We start from the raw sequence: 24,913 nt of genomic DNA, 5'->3' as shown, positions 1-24,913 counted from the left end.
ATGAAGATTTTTTGTTCCTTTGTGTCTAAGCTAAAATATGGATTTCAAATGTTTAGACCACTAGGCTACCAAATGTACCATATAATTCTAATCATTCCACAGATGTCGACAGTTTGGCATTTATAGCAGGGTTGCCATGGTGATCCTACTCAAATGGGTTTGCGTGCTGAGCCAGTTTAACTGCAACTGGTACAGGGTGGACATGTTGATCAAAGTTTCAAAAGACCTCGAGCTTCCCTGCACCATCGCCATTAAATTTACAATTACACAAACAACTATTTTCTCAAGTCACACATTTTGCTATCAGCCTGAAGCTAATGAAGCACACTCCATGCAGGTACTTTAATATAGATTTATGGAGTACTCCTTTTTCCTACAGTGGATGCTAAACGATACTCTGGACAGAGGTCCCCATTGCCCCTTACTGACAACCACTTAATCACCTGTGAATGTTGACTAGCACTGTCCGTGTACACTTACCTACAATGGAATCTAACTATGGTTGTGTTGTTGAACATTGTAATATCACTATTCGGGATATTGGCTGAACTGATTGGTGTGACAGGGTTCCTCTGCAGTATGTAAAACCTTTTTTTAAAAATTTTCTCCATTTTCTTCCCTTTGATTCATTCTCCATATGATAGGTTGGGAAGGATCTGCTGAAGGATTTTACATTGATGCAACAGTAAATTTAAAAAAAAGTGCAGATACTGGAAATCTGAAATAAAGACAGAAGATACTGGAGACACTCAGCAGGTCAGGCAGCATCTGTGGAAAAAGAAAGGGAGTTAAAGTTTCAGGAGCAACACACAAAACGCTGGAGGAACTCAGCAGGTCAGGCAGTGTCTGTGGAAAGAGAAAAGGAATTAAAGTTTTAACCCTGAAACCCTTCATCAGAAGTGTCATGAATCTAAAACATTAACTCTTTTTCTCTTTCCATAGATATTGCCTGACCTGCTGAGTATTTCCAGCATTTTCTGTTTTTACTTTGTGCAATGGAATCTGAGGCAGACATCAATGATGAAGTTCCCTATTGCTTTCAATATCGCAGCACAGTTTTTAGTCCTTCAGAATGGGAAAAGAGAGAAAACAAGTTAGTTTTGAGCAAAGAGAAGGTGGGAGATGGATGGGTAGGACAAAGGGAATATTTCTGACAGGGTGAGAGCAAATGGATTAATATGGCTTTTGGAAGCAGATTGTGCCACTTTATCTGTGTTATGTGTTGCTACCAGCAGACCAGGTATACTCATTTTCTTTCCACAGATGTTTCCTGACTTGCTGAGTGTTTCCAGCACTTTCTGTCGATCCATCAGTGGCTGCAGTATGTAGAATTGACAAAATGCAGAGCAGCTACGTCTAAGCTATGTCTGATCATAAAACTTGTCGCCAGCACCTCTTCTTCATTCAAGTCATGATGTTATATCCAGTCATGATAGCCATTGTGTAAATTTGGCTTTAATTAAAAATCTTGCCCTATTCCTTCACTGTCAGTTGCAGCTTGATCAATACTAACAGCCCAGAATTTGCTGGAAAGGAACATCTTGCAATGTGCCCTGTTAGTTCGGCTCTTTTTCTCACTGTTCAGATTGAATTTTTTTGTGCCACACTTTGCTGAAGTGTGAAGCAGGCAGAAAGTCAATAGGCCATTTGTGAACTAGGCAAATCAAGGAGATTTATGGATAGAGAAAGAAACGGAGGAACAGCAGAGAAGGAAATAGGATGGATTAGAATCAAATGGCAAGACATTCAACCTTGGTTGTTGCACTAAATGCACTTGCATCGTCAATGCCAATGGAAGGAATTTCAGAAGCACAGGGCATTACGATCATAAGACTTTAGTGCCTGTGATAGTGAACTTCTGGTAAAATTAGTTATAGATAGAGTAGCAAAGGAAGAGACTGAAATGAGAGAGAGAGAGAGAGAGAGAGAGAGAGAGAGAGAGAGGAAATGTAGAGTCAGAAAGGAAATATAAGAAAAAGATAAAAATTTCTGACTACAGTATACTACTTGAAGAAATAAGGCCATCGCTTTATTTGTCCTCTTTCTGTAGTGAAGAGGTTGAGCTGCATTACAGAAGCATAACTTTTTCAATTGAAGGGGCACTTGCACATTTGCGCCAAACCTACATTGGTCTTGTTGGCATTTATGGCAGAAATACGTCAATTTCAAGAAACTTACCACAAGGTTCACAGTTTCATAGGAGGCTAATCACCCAAGTGCAAATAACCCAAGTATTTATAATAATTTCTTACTTACAGAGCATCTTTTCCTCACCACAAATTGTAGAATGATGTAGACACTAATAACAGTGAGTGCATTAAACCCAACATTTATTTCTCTCCAATCCTGGGCCATCGTATGGCATTGGATGACCATAACCTTAATGCCTTTCAAACTATTTCCCACTGATTCTTCTAATCAAACTTTATGGGCACAATGATGGTTTCATTCTGCAGTAGACTATTGGACAGATTAACCATTTAGTAAGTTAACAAACAAAATTAAAATGGTAAGATAGCACACAATGAGAAACAATTTCTTGTCCCTTAAATCTGAATTCATTCAACTGACTGTCTACAATTATCCATTAACTTTCCAAAGGGAAAGTCCCACGTTATCCTCTTATCCTCAAAGTCCCATGTTATCCTCTTATCCTCAAAGTACAGTTGCAAAGTGGCTGTTTTCAGATGGGCAGCTGGTGTTGAGTTCTGGACAACTAATTCAGTGATGTGAACTTAAATCACACCAAGGTATCTGGGGAATTTAAATCTAAATAATTAAATAAAAACTGCAATTTTAAAAAAAGTAGTTTCTGTAGCCATGAGTTGAAGACCAGCCTCCTGAGTTGGAGAGTTCCAAAAATTTACAGCCTTCTGCCTAAAGAAATTTCTTCACTCCTCAGTATTAAATAGCCTATTCCTAATCCTGTGAGTATGCCTCCTCGCTCTAGATTCTCCAGTGACAGGAAAGCTTTTAAGAATAGGAGATTGGATCAGCCATGATCTTATTAAATGGCAGAGTAGGCTCAAGGGCTAAGGAGTCAACTCCTGCTCCTAATTGTATGTTCAAGATGCTTCATAGTTACATTGTTTGGTTTACCTTTCAGTCTTGATTGCCTGCATTTAAGGAACTGAATCTTAATTGTTTGTTAACTTTCTGTGACAGCAGTCCACTGGTTATAAGGTTATGAATATAAATTTGTATTCCATGGTACTGTGTGTGAAATTATTATTCTGGGGAAGTGATTCATGCTTTTTAAAAAGTGTCTAATTTGAGTTGGCCAATCAAGGTACATATTATATTAATTATATTTTTTAAAATGCATAGAGAAAAATGTGTAATTTCTTCCTCAGGGAACAGTTTAAAAAGTTATTTGAACAACTCTCAGTGGGACAGCTAAAGCAAAAGTCAGAGGCCTCATAATTAGAGTAACAGGCTTTGAATCACAAAGAATGAGTGTTATGTACTGTTGATATTTCAGTTTTCAATCAGACGTCTTCAACCTGATGTAACAAGTCATATCCCAGGTACTGGTATAAAGCTGCAAAAGAAGCACACCTTTAAGACATAAATGTCATCATTCTTCTGCCTGTAAACTGGCTACTTAGCCACCAGATGGCCCCATGAACAAAGAATTGATTTTCTCTACCTTGTGTGAAGATTGAAATTTGTCTTTCAGTTTCACATAATCTTTCACAGGAACTTGAAAATCATTCAGCATGAGTGGAGTGCCTATCAGGATATATCATCAAAGTAAGAGTAAGAACTACTTACTGCGCAGCTAACCTCAACTTATTGACAGAAAAACACATATGCCAGAATGTCTTCCCAGTAATACTTCCATGCACTATAAATGAAATTATCAGTAGTTACTTTTTTTTTGCTCTAGATGGCTCTATTTTCTAAATTTGTGTCAAAGCTACTTCATCATTGCAGTTCTTCCTTTATTCAAGAGCTACTTAGCGATTCATCTGCAGTACAGAGTTGTCAAGATGAGGGTTTCTAATGATCATGATGTGCATTGTATCCATTAAGTGCAAATGATTTGAAGGTTTATGTAAGAAATTGGTTCATCTATTAATTCCATGTGTAGAACAGACATTGCAATTTACAATGCAATAAAACAGTGGAACAAAATATATACATAAAATGCTTGGAGGTGTAATTGTGAAATGCTAAGAAATGATTGCAGTCATAAATATAGTTAGATACTTGCCAAAAGCTCCAGGGAAAGCACATTTAGAACAGGATGTTGCAAAAGAGATGTCTAGTATCTGTACAGTGATGACAGCACTAACAAAAGCTAACAAGTATAAAATGCCTTTGCGATTATGGAATTTGGTCATGCTATTAAATATGGATATGATTTTAAGGTTATTCCTGGCATGTGTCCTTATGAAATAAGTTAAGAAATAATGATTATCTTCAGAGTGTAATGCAGGTTCCTCAAAGATCAGTCTCTGTCATCTTCCAAAAATACATCAGTGTATTTTTCAGGCTTGGACACCACAACTGCTAGTGCAGCTAACCTTGCCACTAACACAGCTTTACTGTAAGAACTTTGTGACACTAAGCTAAAAATCACACCATCACTAAAGACTTCAAAACATACTAAGAGACCTCTAAAACTTCCAGAAATAGGCATGCAAACACAAACACACACACACACACACACACACACACACACACACACACACACACACACACACACACACACACACACTTTCTACCACTTCAGAATATTGGGGCATAATCTTTGAAGTTACACCACTGAATACTCAATAATATTCAGATTAACATTTTTAAGCAGGATTTAAAATAGTAATAGCAAATTTGTACTGACAACCTAACTTAATGGAAGCTTGTTAAAAATAAGATTTGACATGAATTAATACTCCAAATCAAAATTAATGACATATCTTCAAGCCTTTAAAGTTAAAATACAACAACACACAAAATGCTGGAGGAACTCAGGAGGTCAGGCAGCATCTATGGAGGGAAATGGACAGTTGACTTTTCAGGTTGAGACCCTTCATCAGGTAAAATACATTTTACTTAAACTTTAGCTTAGCATAACTGTGAAAAATAATAACAAAGTGGATAAGGAACCAACGATAAGCAGTTGGATAATGAAAAATGAACTCTTATTGTACAAAAAGCATACCAAATCATGTAATTGGGGTTCCTGTAAGTATATTAGTGAATATTGGAGGGTGGATAAACTTGTTCATGGCACACTGGACTATTGAGCCAAGAAAATGGGTCCATTGTTCACATTTTTCATGCAAAAATCATACATGGAGGCAAATTCACTCAGGTTAGATCATGTTAATAATTATCTCTGGGTGAAATCATGCCTAATGGGAAATTAGCCTGGGCGCTTCAGTGGTATTGGTATTGGTATTGGTTTATTATCGTCTTACAAATCGATCACACAGGTCAATTCATTACACAATGCAGTTACATTGAGTTAATAAAAAGTGCATTGATGTAGTACAGGTGAAAACAGTAACAGTGAAGTGTCACAGCTACAGAGAAAGTGCAGTGCAATAAGGTGTGAGGTCACAACAAGGTAGATCGTGAGGTCATAGTCCATCTCATTGAATAAGGGAACCATTCAATAGTCTTATCACAGTGGGGTAGAAGCTGTCCTTAAGTCTGGTGGTACGTGCCCTCAGGCTCCTGTATCTTCTACCTGATGGAAGAGGAGAGAAGAGAGAATGTCCCAGGTGGATGGGGTCTTTGATTATGCTGGCTGCTACACCAAGACAACGAGAGGTATAGACAGAGTCCAGGGAGGGGAGGCTGGTGCCCATAATGCACTGGGCTGTGTCCACAACTCTCTGCAGTTTCTTGTGGTCCTGGGCAGAGCAGTTGCTGTACCAAGCCGTTATACATCCAGAAAGGATGCTTTCTATGGTGCATCGGTAAAATTTGGTGAGAGTCAATGGGTACAAACCAAGTTTCTTTAGCCTCCTGAGGAAGTAGAGGCACTGGTGAGCTTTCTTGGCCGTGGCATTTACGTGATTTGACCAGGACAGGCTGTTGGTGATGTTCACTCCCAGGAACTTGAAGCTCTCAACCCTCTCGACCTCAGCACTATTGATGTAGACAGGTGTATGTACACTGCCCCCTTTCCTGAAGTCAATGACCAGCTCTTTTGTTTTGTTGACATTGAGGGAAAGATTGTAGTTTACCTCAGTGCATCTGACATTTTGCTGGCATCAGTTGTGTGCCTAACAATATCAGAAGTCAAACACCATGTTTCCTCCCTTACTGCAATAAATCAGAACTTTTGAGCACAATCTATGATGTGTGTTGAACAGATACAAAAATATGAGGAGCACACTGTGCAGGGATTGCCAATGAGATGTCTGCATGGAAATTCACGTCTTGCATCTGGCAGCCTCAGAGTTCAATGTTCAGGATATTTCAAACCTCATCATTGCTTGTTCCATCACTGGTTCCATCGCCTTTTCGCACAAAACACATGCTACATGCTATGATTGCTCTTTACTTCATTTAATACACTGCAGCTTGCAGTGTTGTGAGACCACTTGTGACATGGGAATTGATCACGGCAACTTATAGCATGTGTGTTGTCCACACAGAAGATCACCTTGTCCCCCCATCCTCTCACCTCCGTAGCATTCCTTTGTTTAGCTCTTTTGTGGTGGCCATGGGGAGAGGTCTGATACCCTTCCTCATGATTAATGTGGCAGATGGGAACATTTCTTGCAATTCCCATTGGGATCCACACAGATCCCATTTCAGCACAGGATTCTGTGGGAATCCATCATAGTGCTTTAGGCCAATTTCATGAGTTGCGGAGAATCTGATTGGGAGGTAGCGCATGCTTAATCCACCAAATTAAAAAAAAAGTTTCTAGGAAATGTATTCTGATCTGTTAATTCATTCGTAATCAAGCTTCCATTGTTATACTATAAAATGATTATCTTGTTCATAACATTACATCCACATATTATACTAAATATTCTGCTTAATCTTTGTATTTTCTTTGCCATCTGCTGTTTCATCAGATGTTGCTGATCTTATAATAAATTTTGGTGATACTTTTATAAGGTCCTGGGCAGAGAATGCACCATTAGCCTCAAGCTGCATCCAACATAAGCAGAGGACACATGCTTGCAATGCACACTTTTCACCACACATTATTTCCAAGCAGTGGTCAGCCCAGGTTACTGGTGTGTTACATTTTGTTTCCAGCTTAATAAAATAATGCTGCACAAGAGGATAATGTCTTCCATGCAGAGACGAAGAAGAAATACATTTTTCAGGCCCATCCAATTCTTGACTACTTCCTGCAACCACCATCCCTGCCACTCCCAACTAGCCATTCAATCTACTCAAAAGTGTTTTGTGTTCACTTAAATGAGGGCTTCTATGTGACCCAATCAAAGCAAGAGGATTGAGATTCCAAGTTACCTTGGCTGTAAAGAAGTACAGTGGTATGATAGGTGGCTAATCTACTGATTGATCAGTTGAAGGAGAACCAGTTGCTGTTTTTCTCTGCACATTGAGGACTGTAGGATGCATTTCAGCCTAGAACAGAAGGAGCTGCAGTCTGAAATCTGTTCTCCTTCCTCCATGTCGATCACTGGTGAGTCAGAGAAAAAGTTCACCTCACCAATCAAAGGAAGGGGAAGACCTCACAAGAACTCACACTGGTGTAAGGAGGCTGAGGATGTAACATGGCACTTGAGGTTATGCTTGTAAATAAGAGCCAATGTGTCATTTAGCTTTCAAATTCCTGGTCTGTATCACTCCAAACACTGACCACAAGTGGGTAAAATAACAACTTCAGTGGTTTGCTAATGGGCCACGTAGTGAATGTGCAGTTTTCAGGTCAAGCTGACAAGAAAGCTGCCAAAGTCTTTCTCCACTAGCAAAATAGAGAGTTTCATTGACCTGAAACATTAACTCAGTTTTGCTCTCCAAAGGTAATACCTGATCTGCAGAGAACATGTAGCTTTTTCTATTTATATTTCAGGCAAGATCCTAATGTCAGCTTCAACTAGAACTGATGCTGTTTCATGCAAGTAAATAAATAATTGGCAAAATGATTTTAAATCAGATAAACTCAATCTGCAGGAACATAGTTTTCTTCCATTAAACTGCCTGCATTGTCTGGAATTTAATACTAGAGTTCCAGGTTGTATTTGCTTAACTCCAGCCATTATGTTTTACCACAGGATACATTCATCCTTAACTTAACATTTTTATAGGAACTTCACATTGCAAAATGCCAACAATCACAGTTACCATTATGGGCATAGATATCTGAACAAGATTAACACCATATCAAGAATTTTGTATTGTTTCACAATTTGCAGTGCCACCTTTTTTTCTCAAATAAAATGGATGCAAAATTAAATCTATCAGCACACATTTCTTCAGTGCCATGGATGCAGACTTTCTTCCAATTTTCTCAATGAATTTTCAGCATACATATTTAGTGTCAATGTCCAGAAAACTGGGCAGTTTCCTATGTATGTCTGAAGTATGTGGTGTGGGCTATAGCATGACAGAGGAGAAGTAATAGGACTCTGGTCAGGATAGCTGTGACATCTTTACTCTGTATTCTGCTATTGTTTTTACCCTGTACTACCTCAATGCACTGTGTAATGAATTGATCTGTATGAACAGTACGCAAGACAAGTTTTTCACTGTACCTCAGTACAAGTGACAATAATAAAACAATACCAATACCAGTATCAATACCAATAACATATTGCATAATGACTCCGGTCAAATAAATATGGGGAATAATAATGTAGGATTAGTGTAAATGGGTATTTGATGGTCGGTATAGAACCAGTGAGCCGAAGGTCCTGTTTCTGTGCTGTATCTCTCTATGACACGAAGCCCCACCCACAAAGAGTTGTCTGGAAGTATTAGTCTAAAATTAATTTGACAAATGAACAATGCTTGGACCAATTCTATTCCTCCAGGGATACTCTCAGAGGTAACTGTTTCAACTGTAATCATACAGCTAAGCCAGAAATGAAGGGTCTCCGACCTAAAACATTAATCCTGTTTCTCTTGCCACAGATGCAGCCTGACCTGTTGACTGTTTCCAGTATTTTCTGTTTTTAGTTCAAATTTCCTGAATCTGCAATTTTATTCTATTTTCTCTACACCAGATCTTGTGGTAACAGTCGCAATGAATTTCTACACTTCTAGCTCTTTCCTGGCTGTGCTGGAGATATAAGTAACACCTCACAATTTGTGGTGCACTGGTACATTAGGGAGTTTACAGCAGGTCTCCACTGATGGAGAGCAATGGGAAAAGTGAGCAAAGGGGTTTTCCAGGATAGTAGGATTCCCAGTAGTCCACTGGCTATCTTACATCAAGGACACCTCACCATAACACAGGAACTAAAACAGATATCACATGGTCAGTAATTGGTTGCTCTTAGATTGTAGTCAGATGACAACGATAGTCAATACCCAATGCCTGAACATGAATCATGGCTCCTTCATTAATTAACAATCTACTGCATTCACTATTTCACAGCTATAACATCACATCAAAGGGTGGATAATTAGGGACAGGTTCTATGCCTCACTCCTCACATCCACTTGGTGCATGTACATAAAAGCAGAATGTGCATATAATGCTACCCACGATGCAATAAAACAGACAGTTGGGGTCCTTAAGTAGGGCATCTACTATCTTGGCAGTTCAGATGGTACCTTGTTGTACAGCACGGAATGAGAGTCCAAGTTTGTAGTAGCTTGTTATGCTCTCCACAATCTAGTAATCATGCAGTCTCAGCTTGTCTGAAATGAGGAGGAGTAAGAGCAGAGGAAAAGGAGATAGAGGAAGGTAGGGATACTGGAAGAACCTTTCCAGCCATTCAGACAACATCAGATTAATAGCATTGCCCTTTCAGTGCAGAGAAATCTGAAATTAAGTTGCTTTTCCTTAGAGAATGAAACCATGTGTGCTCCCATGCGGCAAGACTGGAACGAGAGCTGATAAAGTAATATTCACGCCATGCAAGTGTGGAGGAATGATCTCCCACGAGGGGAAGTCTAAACACTCAACAGGTTTAGAATCACTAAATCCCCCATCATCAACATCCTGTGGGTCATCATCGATCAGAAACTGACCTGGTGCAGTCAAATTATTATTTGAGCCACAAAAATGGCTTAGGTTATCTGTGGCAAATGATTTACCTCCTGACTGCCCAAGCCCTTACTACATGTCCTGTCAGGCCTGTGATGGAATACTCTTTACTTACATGGATGAATGGAGCACTCAAGAAGCCTGATATCATCCAGGATACATCATCTAATATCCTGAACATCCCCCCTCTCCATTACATGTCTACCATCTACAAGACACTCCACAACCACACACCAAAACTTCTTCAGCAGAAACTGCCAAGCCTACAGCGGGAAGGATCAGTGACATGCTGATGACATGCTAGTTTATCTTTGAGGAACACACAGACCTGACTTGGAAAAATATCTGTATTCTTTCATTATTTCTGGATCAGAATCTTGAAGATGATAGAAAAAGGCAAATTGTATCAATTCTGTACAGTCCATAGTTTCTGCTGTCTCTTAATGAACAAGTTTAGAGAATAGAGAGCCAAAGGACAAGCAGCAGAATGAATACCTAGCTGGCTTCAGAACAGAAAGCAGAGTGTTTTTGTTAAAATAAGTGCCGAGCAGTGACCTAAAAGAAGGTGAAAGGTTTTGATAGAGTGCATGCTGAGAAAATGTTTCTACCTGTGGGGAGGAGCAGAACTTGAGGATATAAATACAAGCTAGTAATCAAGAAGTTCAGTTGGAAATTCAGAAGAAATCTCTTAATCTAAACAGTGGTGAGACCTCATGACCATAAGGAGTGGTGAAATCAATACTACAGATATATTTAAGGGGATGCTGGGTAAGTATATGAGAGAGCAGGGAATATTAGGTTGCTTTGATAGATTTAACTGAGGAAGCACAGGTTCAAAGGAAGCATGAATGGTGGCAAGAACTGGTGGTGCCAAATGGCCTGTTTCTCTGGTGTGTATCCAATCTATGTGGATAGTTTCAGCTCAAGGACTGTAACAGTTCGAGGAGGGACCTCTTTGACAAGGGTAACTAGGGATGATATTACTCTAGTTAGTGAAAACTCTATGTAGGCCGCATCTGGAGTATTGCATTCAATTCTGGTTGCCCTATTATAGGAAGGATGTGGAGGCTTTGGAAAGGGTGCAGAAGAGGTTTACCAGGATGCTACCTGGATTAGAGGGTATGAGCTATTGGGAGAGGTTGGACAAACTTAGGTTGCTTTCTCTGGAGTGGCGGAGGGTGAGGGAGACCTGATATGTTCATAGGATTATGAGAGGCATAGATAGAGTAGGCAGCCGGTGTCTTTTTCCCAGGGTTGAAATATCTAATATGAGGGCCATGCATTTAAGGTGAGAGGAGGTAAGTTCAAAGGAGGTGTGGGGCAAATTTTTTACACAGAGAGTGGTGGGTGCATGGAATGCACTGCCAAGGGTGGTAGGCAAATACAACAGAGGCATTTAAGAGGCTCTTAGATAAGTGCGTGAATGTGCAGAGAATGGAGGTATATGGATATTGTGTAGGCAGAAGGAATTTGTTTAGTTAGGCATTTAATTACTAGCTTAATTAGTTCAACACAACATTGTGGGCCGAAGGGCCTGTTCCTGCGCTGTAGTGTTCTATGTTCTATATTAAATACAGACATGCAAAAGATGCTAACATGACAAAACTGAATGAAAATAAAGAAAACCAGTTCACTTCCCGGACTTCCTATCACTGCTTGATTGTGAACAGCTGCAATCCAGGCTGACTGGCAACAGCAGGACACTGGTGGAGTGGGCAATGGATCATGAATGCTGTCAGACAGACAAATGGCCTCAAGCACATTTCTTCAATTACCAGTTGTCTTTCTGCTCACATGTTTGGGAGAGTCGTACAAGCAATTTTATGTTGTTACTGATCCTGGACCTGAAAACTCTCTGCTTTGACACTATTCTTCACCTCCAGTCCTCTGATTTATTATCTTCTTACTTGTGGCACCGTTCCACTTTTACATATGTGGAATTGAAACAGGTTGGACTTTACAGAGGTGACAGCATTTATTTACCTGATGGGTGCTAGGCATAAAGATGGGTCATTTCATTTCACCCAATCAAATGGATTTTGGGATATGTCAGCCTCTTATGAATTATCAGTATTGCGGCAGATTTCAGATTACTTTTACTGATCTATTCCATGTAATTGAATCTGAAATATACCACGGTCCAACTTGACAATTGGGTGACATGTTTTTCCTCTTGATTTTAAAAATAATCTTTACAGAAATTTTATGTAGCTACCAGAGATATTTTTTAAATAGAAATCTATTTGTCCCAGTTTTGTGAAGTGATTCTGATTCATTTGAAATGGTTTGCACATTTGCAAGTGAGTTAATAATTTGATTTATAGCTACTTTATTTCCGGACACCATAATATGCAGGAAAAAAAAGACCTCAAGAGATTACAACAGATTAGAAGGCCCTGATTTCTTTCCTGCATACTCACTATCAGGGCACTGACATCTATATATCGCTGTAACTCATTAGGAAATAACAATAATTATTAATGAAATGTAGAATGAAAGATGAAACTTCTAAAGTGTCAGTAATTAGAGGAGGTGAACGTGGTTACTGGAATCCATAATTACGACAGTGAAGACATTGGATCCATCTCAATTTGTCCAACTATATGTGAGATTTCATAGAATCCCTTGGCACTGAAAAAATTATAGTAATTGTTTTAGTGGAGAAGAATTAATCACTTATTTGACAGGACCTCTCATATTTGATTTAAAGGAGGGAGTCTGCCAATTTATTTCTTGTGCTTTCCTTCCGTTCATGATTTTTATTGATTGTTGCTCATTGAGTCTCATGCTCAGAGTATTATGCTGGAGATAAAGCAGGAAGATGTCATTATATTAAGAGGGTGGAAAATGTACTCTGCTCAATGATGAGTTTCAGAATTGAAGCTTCTCTTCTGCAGTCTGCAAATAAGAACAAAAAAAATCACTAATTACATAAGATAATATAAATACATTCTCTTGTTTTAACCAATGAAATAAATAAAAATGTCATTTTGCTTGTCTCTTTTTATAGAAGTTATACACTTACTTAGATGATTGTTAACAAGAAATAACTCCTTTACCAGAATTTTACTATTCCAAGTTAAATCAATCAATTAAAATTATTATGTGATTTACTGTCATGCCTGTTAGTTGACTTTCTGAATGATGATACTGGCTATGTAGTTATGATTTTCAGATAAATACTTTATAACTTTGCTAATATTCACGTTACATCAAATGGGAAGGTGTCCACTATCTGGTGGGTTGGAGGACAATTGGGGAGAATTGATAGGCATTTGGGATGGAATAGGTGATAACGAAATAAGTGAAGGAATGGAATGAGGCGAATGTTGTAAGAGCTGGCAGACATTCAATAGACCAAATGGCCTCTTTCTAAGATGCAAAATATATGAGAAATATGAGAAAAAATTAATAATATTTGCACTCCAAAGATTGAGTTGAACACAGTCAAAAGCTACCCACTAATACTGTCTGAAAATAATGAACAGCTCATTCTAGATTTGAACTGATGACAGGATTGGAATGCTATGTGTTAATCATTCAGGAATTGTCAACTTTGCTTTAGATTTCAGATTACCTTCTAGCCTCAGTCATTCAATCTTTTCAAATGGATGCCGCGGCATCTATTCATTGCAGTTCTGGGTAGCTCATTCATCATGTATCTCTTACAGGACCATGTATCTCTTACAAAGCCAGTACAACTGATCTCTTTCAATTTAATCCTCTAGTTATTTTATCTTTGTTTAAATTAGGAATTTTATGAGGTTTTAACTCACTTTACAAAATTATACCATAGATGATTTTCACATCAGTGTAGGAAAAATTGTATAAAACATTAATAGTTTATTATAATGATCTTGGTTACTAACGGAGGTCAACTTTTCTCCTTCAATGGAGATTTCCCAGTTCAAATAACATTTCATTGCAAAAGCTTTCCTCGGTTCTCAACTAGATATAGATCTGATTTCCATAAGTGGTATTCCAGGGAAGAGTATTAAACATCCTTTGTTACAGTTCATATGAGTTTGCTCCACTAACCTAAGGTGAGATTTTTACCCATAGGCTGAATAGACTGTAGATAGTTCAGGACTTGAGGATTGGATTTCAATGAATCAGTATAGATTGCAAAAGAAAATTTTATTTAAGAACAATATTCTTTCCACCATGAACAATGTTTAGCAGAGTGTACGTACTCTGCTGGTTTGGTTGTTTGTACTCTGCCATTGATCTAAGAGTAGTAACTGTTTGAGTTTAGCTCCTATGTGCTTTGGTGACTTAAATTAGACACTACTCAAGGTGTGGTCTGATCACAGTTGAATTATGACTCCCTCTTATTTATAATCTGCAAAGCTTACTTATATAATTCAGTTCTCTGTTGGTTAAGGCACACATATGTTGTATTTTGCTGGCACAGTAGAGACAGTCATCCAGGTTGATTTAACCTTGCTGTTGCATGGAAAGTTGTTGAGCTTAAATTTATGTCCATCATGTCATCCTTGTACAAAGATTCTGTTGTAAATCTTACTTTATTAATGATACATTGTTTGAACAAAACTGCTTTTGAAATACTTCTAAGTAGGTATTGAATAAAGAGGTATTGCAACTTATTAAGATGAATTGGAGCTTGAGAACAGCTTTGTCCCCTCTGCCATCAGATTTCTGAAGATCCATGAACCCATGAACACTACATCATTATTCTTTTTTTCTTGCACTATTTATTTTTGTAATTTATAGATTTTTATGTCTTGCACTGTACTGCTGTGACAAAACAACAAATTTCACATCATATGGCAGTGATAATAATTCTGATTCTGATTCTTAAAGTATTGGATAGTTAAATAGTTCCTTCAAGTTGAGTGCACTGATACACTACACCACCCAGTGGCATCATGTGATTTCCCATTCTGAAGGAGAGTAGCCTTGAAGACACAATACTAAGTATGGCATTTTCAGACAGAGCAAGAGAGGAAGGAAAGAAACAGAACAGACTGAGAAACAATTTTACTGTTATACTTTGGGCTCAGTGTGACATCTCAGATGACTTAGATTGCAGGCCAGCTGCCCAGCAACCATTGGTGCAAACCATGGAAAGACTTCTAGTGGAAGGAACAAAACTGATTCCACAAATGGAACCAAAAATGTTTTTGTCTTTTCAAACAACAGTTTGCAAGTTTTATGGGCTGCATTTCTTATATTTATGTGTACATTTTCTCGATTCATTCTGAATATAAATATGAACTATACAAGTTTTGGAAAACATTTTTTCTGCAGATATCACTGATGCCTACAAGTAAAAAAGGAATATGCTTGATGCAAAGCGAATGGAATTATTATCTCATCAATTATTATCAATAACAACCGCTTCACCAACACTGTTTATTTTAAGAAACGCAAGCCAGGCCTTATAGTTTGCCCACTTTATCACGACTTTCGATGGCAAGAGTGATGGACTGCATAGATAATGTGAAGATTGATTCCCAAATAAATTAAGTTCAGTCCCTTGTTGCCTGCTGAGACACTTGCATTCATTGTACAGGAAATAGCGTACAAGGCCACTATTATTTACTTATTCTTCCAAATAAGAGTTATTATTTCTTGGCTTTTATTATCATGTTTTTGCTATAACTTATTTGCTGATAATAACTTGCATGCAGAAAACAATAATAGAATTTGATACAGGCAGAAATATATCATAACCTGGCGGAGCAACAGACACACTAGATCAGTTTTCATAATGTTTTGTATTATAATATAAATGAAAAGAAAAGCTTGCATTTATATAGCGTTTTTAATGTTTCATTCAGAATCCCCAAAGCATTTCACAGCCAATCCTTTGGCAGGGTAGTCCCTTGCGTACTAAAGAAAATGTGTTAGCCAATTTGAGCATCGGGGCGGATTAGGACTATTCAGTGCGCCAAAGGCACGAGTCCGGATAAATTTAGAAAGATCCATTCTGCACTTGCTCGTTATAGGAGATTTTTGCTCCTGTAAGAAACCCACAAGGGGATGTAAGTCGCTCTGTACTGCCAGTTGTTTGCGTGTGTGTGTGTGCGTGCGTGCGCGTTGCAAGAGTGCAGTGTCTCCAGATAACGCTGGGAAAGGAAGTCTCTCTCCAGCTTCCCAGAGACTGAAACACACTCTCTCACCCTTCAGTGGTGCCTCTCCCGCTAGTAATAGCGGTGTATCAGCTCCAGGCATCAAACTCACTCTCCAGACCCATCTCTTCATATACCCGGCGAAACTGCACTCGGTGCAATGCTGTGAAGCCAGGGCTGAGTATGCGTTGGGGATTGGCGATGGTACTCACTGTTTCTTTCCTTTGGGCTGTTTGATCTTCCGGACCACGGGACTCTCCTTCAGCCGAATTCATTCCGCTCTGTTCCACTTTTGAGCTATCGTTACCGAGCTGAAGGCGCACGGATATTATGGACTAGGAGTTTTTTTAAAATTCCACAATGGCATTCGCGATCTTCAGGACAGTGCTTGCACTTGTTCACATCACACCAGGTAATGTCGCCCGTTTCCCCGGGGCTGCAAAGATGTTAACACCCTGATATACTGTGGATAAGCAAAGGTTTTAACATTTTAACATCTGTTGAGGCATAAGGCGGTTAACACTTTGTAGGGGGACAAGGGCTAACACCTTATTGATTAACAAGAGGGTTAATACGGTGATGAGCCGGGGGGGGGGGGGGGAGCGTTAACATTCTATGGATAAATAAGGTGTTTGACAGTGAATACAGACTTTAACATTCTGCAGACGAACACGGGATTTAATGCCAGGTAGACGCAAGAGACTAAGCACACTGTATGTACACAAGATGTTTAGTATTCTACATCTGGACAAGAGGTTTGAGATCCTACAGATTGTCAGGAGAAAACACACTGTGTATGAAAAAGATATTTAGTATCCACGGGGTGGACAAGAGGTTTAACGTCTTGGCAATGAATCAGTGTTTTAACAACCTACGGCTCAGCAAGGATTTGAATACCCTGTGTATGAACCTGATGTATAATGTCCTTTAGATGAATGAGGTTTTTAATATCCCGCGGATGAATGAAAATTTTAGCGTCCTGTAGATATACAAGGGTTTGATATCAGAACCTGGGATTTAGCACTCTCCGGATTCATCATTGTTTAAGGAAGGGTTTAACATCGCGTAGATGGATGAACGACGTTCAGAAATATCCTGCAAATGAGCCACTCAACTAATGATTTCAAACTAGACTAATTTTCTAGTTAACCGCAAGTACTTTTTTTGGCGGGGGTGGGGGTGGGGCTGGGGCTGGGGCTGGGGGGGGGGGAAGGGAATTATACATGCAACACGTAACCGATTGGAATAGAGGCAATCTGAAGTAGTTGGCTGGCATATAATTCCGAGTTTAATGTTAATGTGTTAAAAAATAGGTTATATTTGTTGAACGGTAGTCGCTTTATTTCCTTCCCTAATTAGATTTTTGTACCATGTAAATTTAATTTGTGGAAGTGGACCGCGTCATTTCAAAGACTAAAGTAGTGCAGTTCTAATTACACACTTGTTTTTATCACTCGATTGGGTGACTGAAAGTCCAGTAACATCTGGTGGATATCAGTTCTAGGATTCGGTGTAGACCCAGCCCTGGAAATCGACCTTTTCTCTGCATTAGAACTGGATGGCTCAACAGAGGGAATCGTGCAAGTGCAAGGATTCCACAACGGGAGCAGAGCATTTTTGTTTCAAGGTAACCCGGGCTCTAGTCCCTTTAACAAATCTTCCTTGGATGAAAAAATCAGACTGAAACTAAACGTACAATTTAACGCCCGGTTTGGGACCGGTTCAGGAGAAATGCAAACGGTGAAGGGAAATGTGGTCGAATTGGGGGCATGATCGAGATTCGAACCCCGCGCGGTGAAAGTCCATGCAGACTGAGATTGCCACTTTGTGTAGATTGATTTTCACCTTTCACCTCCCTGCCTGTTATACACGCTGCGTGTGTGAGTTTACAAAGTAGAATTCCTCCACGGTTTGTTAAGTTGCACCAATGCTATATGGAAACTTACGCCAGAGCTCCACTTTAAAATAAGACGTAATTGGGATGTTATATTAGCAATAAAGGATGGATAAACAGATTAGCTCTAACCCCCTTCTTTACCCGTATCACACAAAACATCCTCGGCAGTAAATGAATATAAAGAAATATATGGCAAACGAAAAATAATTTGCTTTAAAATATTCTCTTGACTGCAACTTAACCGGACCAATGCAACACAGGGCTAATGAAACCTTCCTGGCAAATGTATGGAGGTAGAAAGGTTTTCAGGTTCTGTAAAGAATCAGTGATTTTTAGCTTGTGGGTTAGTCCAAAGGGGATTTAAAGCGGGTACAACATTTGCATTTTTTGTCTCGAAGCAGATGCTAGATTTAATAACCTTTTCATTGTAGTTTTTCTAAGCTTTGCACTAAATCATTATTGTTGTTTGCCGTGCACACGTAGGCTGGCGTGTTTCCAGTATCACAAAGGTGGCTGCTCTTCAGAAGTGTTAGATTAGCTGCAACATGATGGCTTTGGGATGCCTCCAAGATGTAGAGGAACCAACACAAGTTTCTTCTTCAATAGAGCAGGAACATGTAAGAGTAACATCTAAGAGTACTCCCTCCAACATTTGTTATCAGGTGGCCCAAGCAAGGATTTAATTTTTATTGGCATTTTGAGCTGTGCAAGCCACTTTTTGAAAATAACCTGCTGATGGCTCACTGTTGAAAAATTCTGTTTGATAGTGCCCTCATGAAACCCTCTTGGTTATTTACCATATGAAAGGCATTATATAAATGTAAGTCATTGTAAGGTGATGGACCTGCACATTTGGCACAGTTGTGAGAACACAAAAATTAAATAAGCAGCTAATTTGAATAATCATGCATTCAAGTTTCTTAGAATACAGAGTAAGCATATTTTTCCTATAAATCAAATTCTCTTATTTGCAGCTGTGCACAAAAATGATCAGGGGCTCTTTTTAATGGTTCATTCTTGGAATGTGGTTGTTGCTGGCAAGGCCAATATTTATTATCCAAGCCTTGTTGCGCTTGAAAAAATAGTAGGGGATATTTGGGTCAGGAGAGTGGTGAATCACAATCATGGAAGTCTACAGCACCTTGATCTAAAGCCAACAGCACTGATCCAACATCCAATCCAATAAAGAGCCATTTAAACCAATCTAATCACTCCTCTCTTGGTCTGCAGGCTTCAGAAGTTCCAGCACAGCAACTGTAGGTGATGAAAGGTGATGGTGGGAAAAGACTGGGGTTGTTGGCAGCAATCATTGGAGATGCTGTCACCTGCAGTTTGTGTAGATTTAATGTGGGGTCTGGAAAAGTGTTCTTCCTGGCTCCATGTTGGAGCATGTTTAGTTTATCCACTAAGCATCTTGGTTCCAGGGTGCAGTGGTTCCTTTAAAGGCTAAATTGAGACATCTGTGGTGGCTGCCTTAGGGCAATTCAGGTATCAGGAGTTAGGCATTTTATTTGTTTCAGGTATAGATGGCAATTTTCTTCTTCTGGTCTGTAATGGCAATAATTTCATACTTCCTGGCTCCCATATTGGGGGTTTAGGGGGGCTATTTAGCACTTGAAAAATGGGTGCAGCGTGTGCATTTGCTAACCTATGTTGAAAATAGACACACTGAAGTAATTATTATTCAATTGATATCGGTAGAGCTTATCTATATAGGAGACCTATAGGGACGATCTTCGATATCATCAGATTCTATCATGTGGAGTAAAAATAGAAAATACTTAGGAGCTCAGGCAGTATCTGAGAGAGAAACAATTAATGTTTCATGTCAATAATCTTTCATTAGTCCTGATAAAAGGTTAATGATGTGAAATGTTGACTCTATTTTCCTCTCTATAGATGCTGCCTGACCAGCTGATTACTTCCAGCATTTTTGGTTTATATTTCAGATTTTCAGCATCTGCAGTATTTTGCATTTGTGAGGGTTTCTAACAAGGAAAGAAAGGCAGACAGACTTGAACTAAATAAAACTTTATACAATTTACCAAAAAATGCACTTATTATTCAATACATTATTGTGTAGGTAAATGCAGCAGCCATTATTCACACAGCAACATTCTGCTGATCAATTGATCAAATGATCAATTTGCTATCAGGTTGCTGGTAGTTGGCAAGGTGTACTGCTAATCAGGATATTGGAAAAATATCTTTGAGTTAGTTTAGAGATCTTTACGTTTGGCTGAAGGAGAGAGCAGATGTGTCCCTGACTTTACATATCATCTGATGGACTGCACTTTCAATAATGTAACATCCTTCTATACAACCAACCTAGAACATGTGCTTGAACCCTGGATTGTGGTTTGAATCTCTCGATACTGATGTGAGTATCTCATTGACTGAACCAAAAGAACTAATGAGCTGAAGAAAGGGATTAAACAGAGTTCCTAGAATTTATGGTCTATGTTGTCTTTTCTCCATCTCCTAGATTAATGAGGGGGGTTTGAACAGAAAGTAATGCTGACATCACATATCCCTAAATGATACTGTCACTTAACATAGAACAATACAGCCTAGCAACAGACCCTTTGGACCATGATGTCCGAGATGACTATGCTGCCAATTTAAACTAATCTCATCTGCCTGTATATGGTCTATATCCAACCATTCCCTGCCTAGTTATGTACCTGTCTAAATGCCTCTTGAATTTGTACCAATACATTCACTTTATTTGTAGATAAAGCTCTAGACATGATTTCAGCTATTTCTCATTTCCAGCAGCCAGTAATTAAAAATGAGGGCTGGACTCTTCAGTTTCTGCACTAATGCCCAAGGGATGCTCCATGCAATTTTTGAGGCTGACCTATAACTGAGCAAGCAGCCATCTGAAAGAGATGGAGTGGTTATGCTTATTGCTTCCTTAAATATTGTTTTGAATAACCTGATTCCCATCTTAAGTAGACCCAGCAACGCCAGGGCTCCCAAAATAGTTCAGACCACTGACAGCCTATTCTAGACCTCATCCTGAGATCACTTTAACCCAGGGCCAATTCACCAAAAACCTCAGGCATGGACAGTTCATAACCCACCTTCTCAGTGTTTGTGAGCAGTTGCAGGCTTTCCTGCTTGCTATCTAGAGCTTGGTGGTGGCACATTATTGTGGGCTGAGGCCTCAAAATAACTCAGACCTCACATTCATATTCCTCATGTGGCATAGAAGGAGGCCCTTTGGTCCCTTGAGTCTATGCTAGCTCTCAAAACATTTCACACTGTCACAGACAGGCAAATGGGGCAGCCGTTTCACTGCTTCATGCCTGTTTGGCAGCAGTTTCAAATCCTCCTCCCCTCACACACCTACACCTTCCTAGTTGTTTTATCCTTAACAATATACCTTGGCTGCTATTGGAGTTATTTTTTCCTTATAGGGATAATAGGATGTACATTGACTTTAAAAATGAAACATTTTGCTAATGGTTAGAATCAACAATATGAAACTGTGGTGACATCAAGACACTTTGCCTATAAAGCATGTAAAACAAATTGACAGTTATTGCTTGTCAAAATGATTAGTAGAAATAGCATTTATTTAATACTCATAGGTACTGCAAGAGTGAAAAAATATAATTCACTATAAAATTCACCAAAGTTTTTGATTAAAGCCTTATAAATATTACACCTTCCATGTTTCATCAAGAAAGCATTCAGGAGGTTTTGAATTCTGGTTCAAAGACTTTTATCTTGAACTGAATGGGAGGAAATTCAACTTCATTTTTGCTAATGCCATAAAAATTAAATTATTCAAGTGCTGCGTAGGCTTTGCTTTTTTTAAAAAAAATATATTTAATATCCTTCCTATCATCTGAATCTTTCTTTGCCTGTGCTTCACCCTGTGAGACTGGCAAAAAAAAATGCGGTTTTCTAAGTGCCTTATGAACAAAGCCACAAGCTTCTTGTTTTATTCACTTTCAAGGGAATAAAAGTCACGTGAGCTGCAATGTGTTAGAGATATCATGATAATGCCAGCCTGCTGCTACCTGGCCGCTAGTTCTCATTTGGTTCCAGGGAAAGGGATCTTATGATTTGCAGCATGCCGATAAGTGCACTGGAAGCAGCTCCTATAAAGCAAACTTTGACAGATGTTAAAGATTTACAAGGTATAGAACAACTTTTGATGCATCTTCTTCACTCAAACATTCACTCAAAATGATGCATCACAGGGGGAGGGCATTTGGCTCATCATGGATATGCTGACTCTTGAAACTATCCAATTTGTTCCCCTCTCATTCTTCACTACCCTACCAATTTTATGATATTTGGATAATTCCCTTTTGAACATTATTATTGAAACTCCTTCCAGTGATCTTTCAGATCACAGCAACTCATTGTATAAAGACTGTTTTTTTTCCTATTTTGCATCTGGTTCTTCTTCTCATTGCTTTGTATGTGTCCTCTGGTTATGACACTTATGCTAATGGAAACAGGTTCTCCTTATTTTTTCTATAAAATTTTACCTGGTTTTGAATACCCCATCAAATTCTTTCTCAGCTGCAACAACATCAGTTTCTCTCTAACTGAAGTATTTCATCCTTACTGCCATTTGAATGAATCTCCTCTGTACTCTCCCCAAGGTCTTGTCATGGTTCTCCTTTTTACTTTGTTACCATTAGCTGACAGGTTTAGGTTTATTATCACTGACATATGTCATGAAATTTGGTGTTTTGCGGCAGCAGTACAAGTCCAAACATAAAAATTACTATAAGTTACAAAAATAAATAAATAGTGCAAAAGAGGAATAATGAGGTAGTGTTCATGGGTTCGTGGACTGTTCAGAAATCTGATAGAAGAGGGGAAGAAGCTGTTCCTAAAATATTGAATGTGTGTCTTCAGGCTCCTGTACCTCCTCCCTGATGATAGTAAGGCAAAGAGGGCATGTCCCGGGTGGTGAGGGTCCTTAATGATGGATGTCGCCTTCTTGAGACACTGCCTCTTGAAGATGTCCTCGATGATGGGGAGGGTTGTGCCCGTGATGGAGCTGGCTGAGTCTACAACCCTCTGCAGCCTCTTGCGATCCTTCACATTGGAGCCTCCATACCAGGTGGTGATGCAACCAGTCAGGATGTTCTCCACTGTACATCTGTAGAAATTTGCAAGAGTCTTCGGTGACATAAAGTGTCACCTTCCTAAAGTGTGGTGCCAAGAAATAGACAAAATCCTTCAGCTGAGGCCTAACTAATATTTCATAAAGGTCCAGCAAACATTCCTTACTTTTGTTTTCCATGCTACCATGTTATTAAGGATTCTACTTTACTCTTTAAAAGCATACACAACTGATTTTGCCAAAATTGAAGGCTTGCAAACATATATCTCTGGTGTCTCTTTTCATACACCCCATTTAAAATTGTACCAGCTAATTTATTCTACAACTCCATGGTCTTCCAACCAAATTTAATCAGTTCTACTTTTCTGTTTTAAATTTCATTTGCCTTTCTTTTCATGTTTCACCAAACTGCCTTTGTCCTCCTGAAGTCCATTACTATTGTATTATCATTCACTACATTTCTGAATTTTATGTCACTGTCAGACTTTGAAATTATGCCATGTATTTATTAAAATAAGTTGTGATCCCAGCCACAACCACTGGAGGGCACCACTATACATCCTCCAGCCTGAAAAAAATTGGCCAGGTTTGTAACTCAGCCAATTTTGAATTTATAGAGCCACAGTCCAATTGGTTCAATCCCAGGACTTCAGTCGTACTGGGAAGTTTATTTCTGGTAGATTACTTGAATGCTTTGAAAATCCATATACACAATAAACTTATTGCCTTCATCAACCATCCCCATTACTTCGTGAAAGAATTCAAAGTTGGTTAAACATGACTTGTCTTTTAAAAAAAATGTATAGTGCCAATCATTTATCAACTCATATTTTACCAAGTGGGAGTTATATTTGACCTGGATTAATTCTTCTATAGATCTCCATTGGCATTAAACTAATTATCTTGCAGTTTCCAGGTGTAACTATCTCCTCTCTGGCACCTAAAGAGAAACTGAAGATCGTAAGCAGATCTTCTGCAATTATCACTCTTCCTCCAGTACCTAGGATGGATTTCATGTGGTCTGGGTAGTTCTTCTACTTTGAGCACTACCAAGCCTTTAACCACCTCATTTTTCTCTCTCTGTTTCCTTCTATCCAGTTTCACTACCATCGTTTCTCTAAGTGTTATATTGACAACATCCTCTTCTATGGAAAGATGCAACCTATTCACTTAATTGCTCTCTGACTCAATAAGATGGTCTCCCTTTTACTCCTTAATTTCTCAGCCTTTCCTTTGATTACCCATTTAATATTCATACATACATAAAGTACTTCTGGGTTCTACTCTCTTTGGCCCTCCCTTGTACTCTTTGTAATCAGCTTAACTCTTCAATGAGTTTTGAACCCAACATTTATCACAATCCTATTTCTGTTTAATTTTAATCTCTCTTCCTTTAGTCATAATGGAGCTCCAGCTTTTTTATCTTTCTCTCTCAAATGAATGTCTAGTTTGACTCTGAACCCTCCTCTCATTTTCATTAGTCTTTGATTCCAATTCACATGGGCCAGATCCTCCAGCAATTCACTAAAATTGGCCATCCTCTGTTTGAGAATTTTTATAATTGTTTTCTTGTGTTCTTATGACCACAATTACTCCAAATGTAATGTAATGATCACTATTTCCTTCATCACTGTAACGTGTTCTGCTTACCCATTTCTCTTCCCTTATATTTG

At 38.8% G+C, this 24,913-nt stretch overlaps 1 protein-coding gene across 1 annotated transcript in view; it reads left to right on the top strand.

Annotated features, from left to right (window-relative positions):
• Positions 1–16,347: 16,347 nt before the first annotated feature.
• Positions 16,348–24,913, top strand: part of LOC127578292 (protein kinase C-binding protein NELL2-like) — a 201,367-nt gene continuing 192,801 nt past the window's right edge. Inside the window, exons 1-2 of the mRNA XM_052030139.1 lie at positions 16,348–16,660; positions 17,747–17,875. Of these exons, the coding sequence (XP_051886099.1) occupies positions 16,609–16,660; positions 17,747–17,875 (181 nt within the window). The 5' untranslated portion in view covers positions 16,348–16,608. The remainder of the gene's footprint in view (positions 16,661–17,746; positions 17,876–24,913) is intronic.

Source organism: Pristis pectinata, chromosome 15 (genome assembly GCF_009764475.1).
Source record: "Pristis pectinata isolate sPriPec2 chromosome 15, sPriPec2.1.pri, whole genome shotgun sequence".
Taxonomy (NCBI): domain Eukaryota; kingdom Metazoa; phylum Chordata; class Chondrichthyes; order Rhinopristiformes; family Pristidae; genus Pristis; species Pristis pectinata.
The sequence above is the reverse complement of the archived record's forward strand: the minus strand, read 5'-3'. Positions and strand labels throughout refer to the sequence as shown.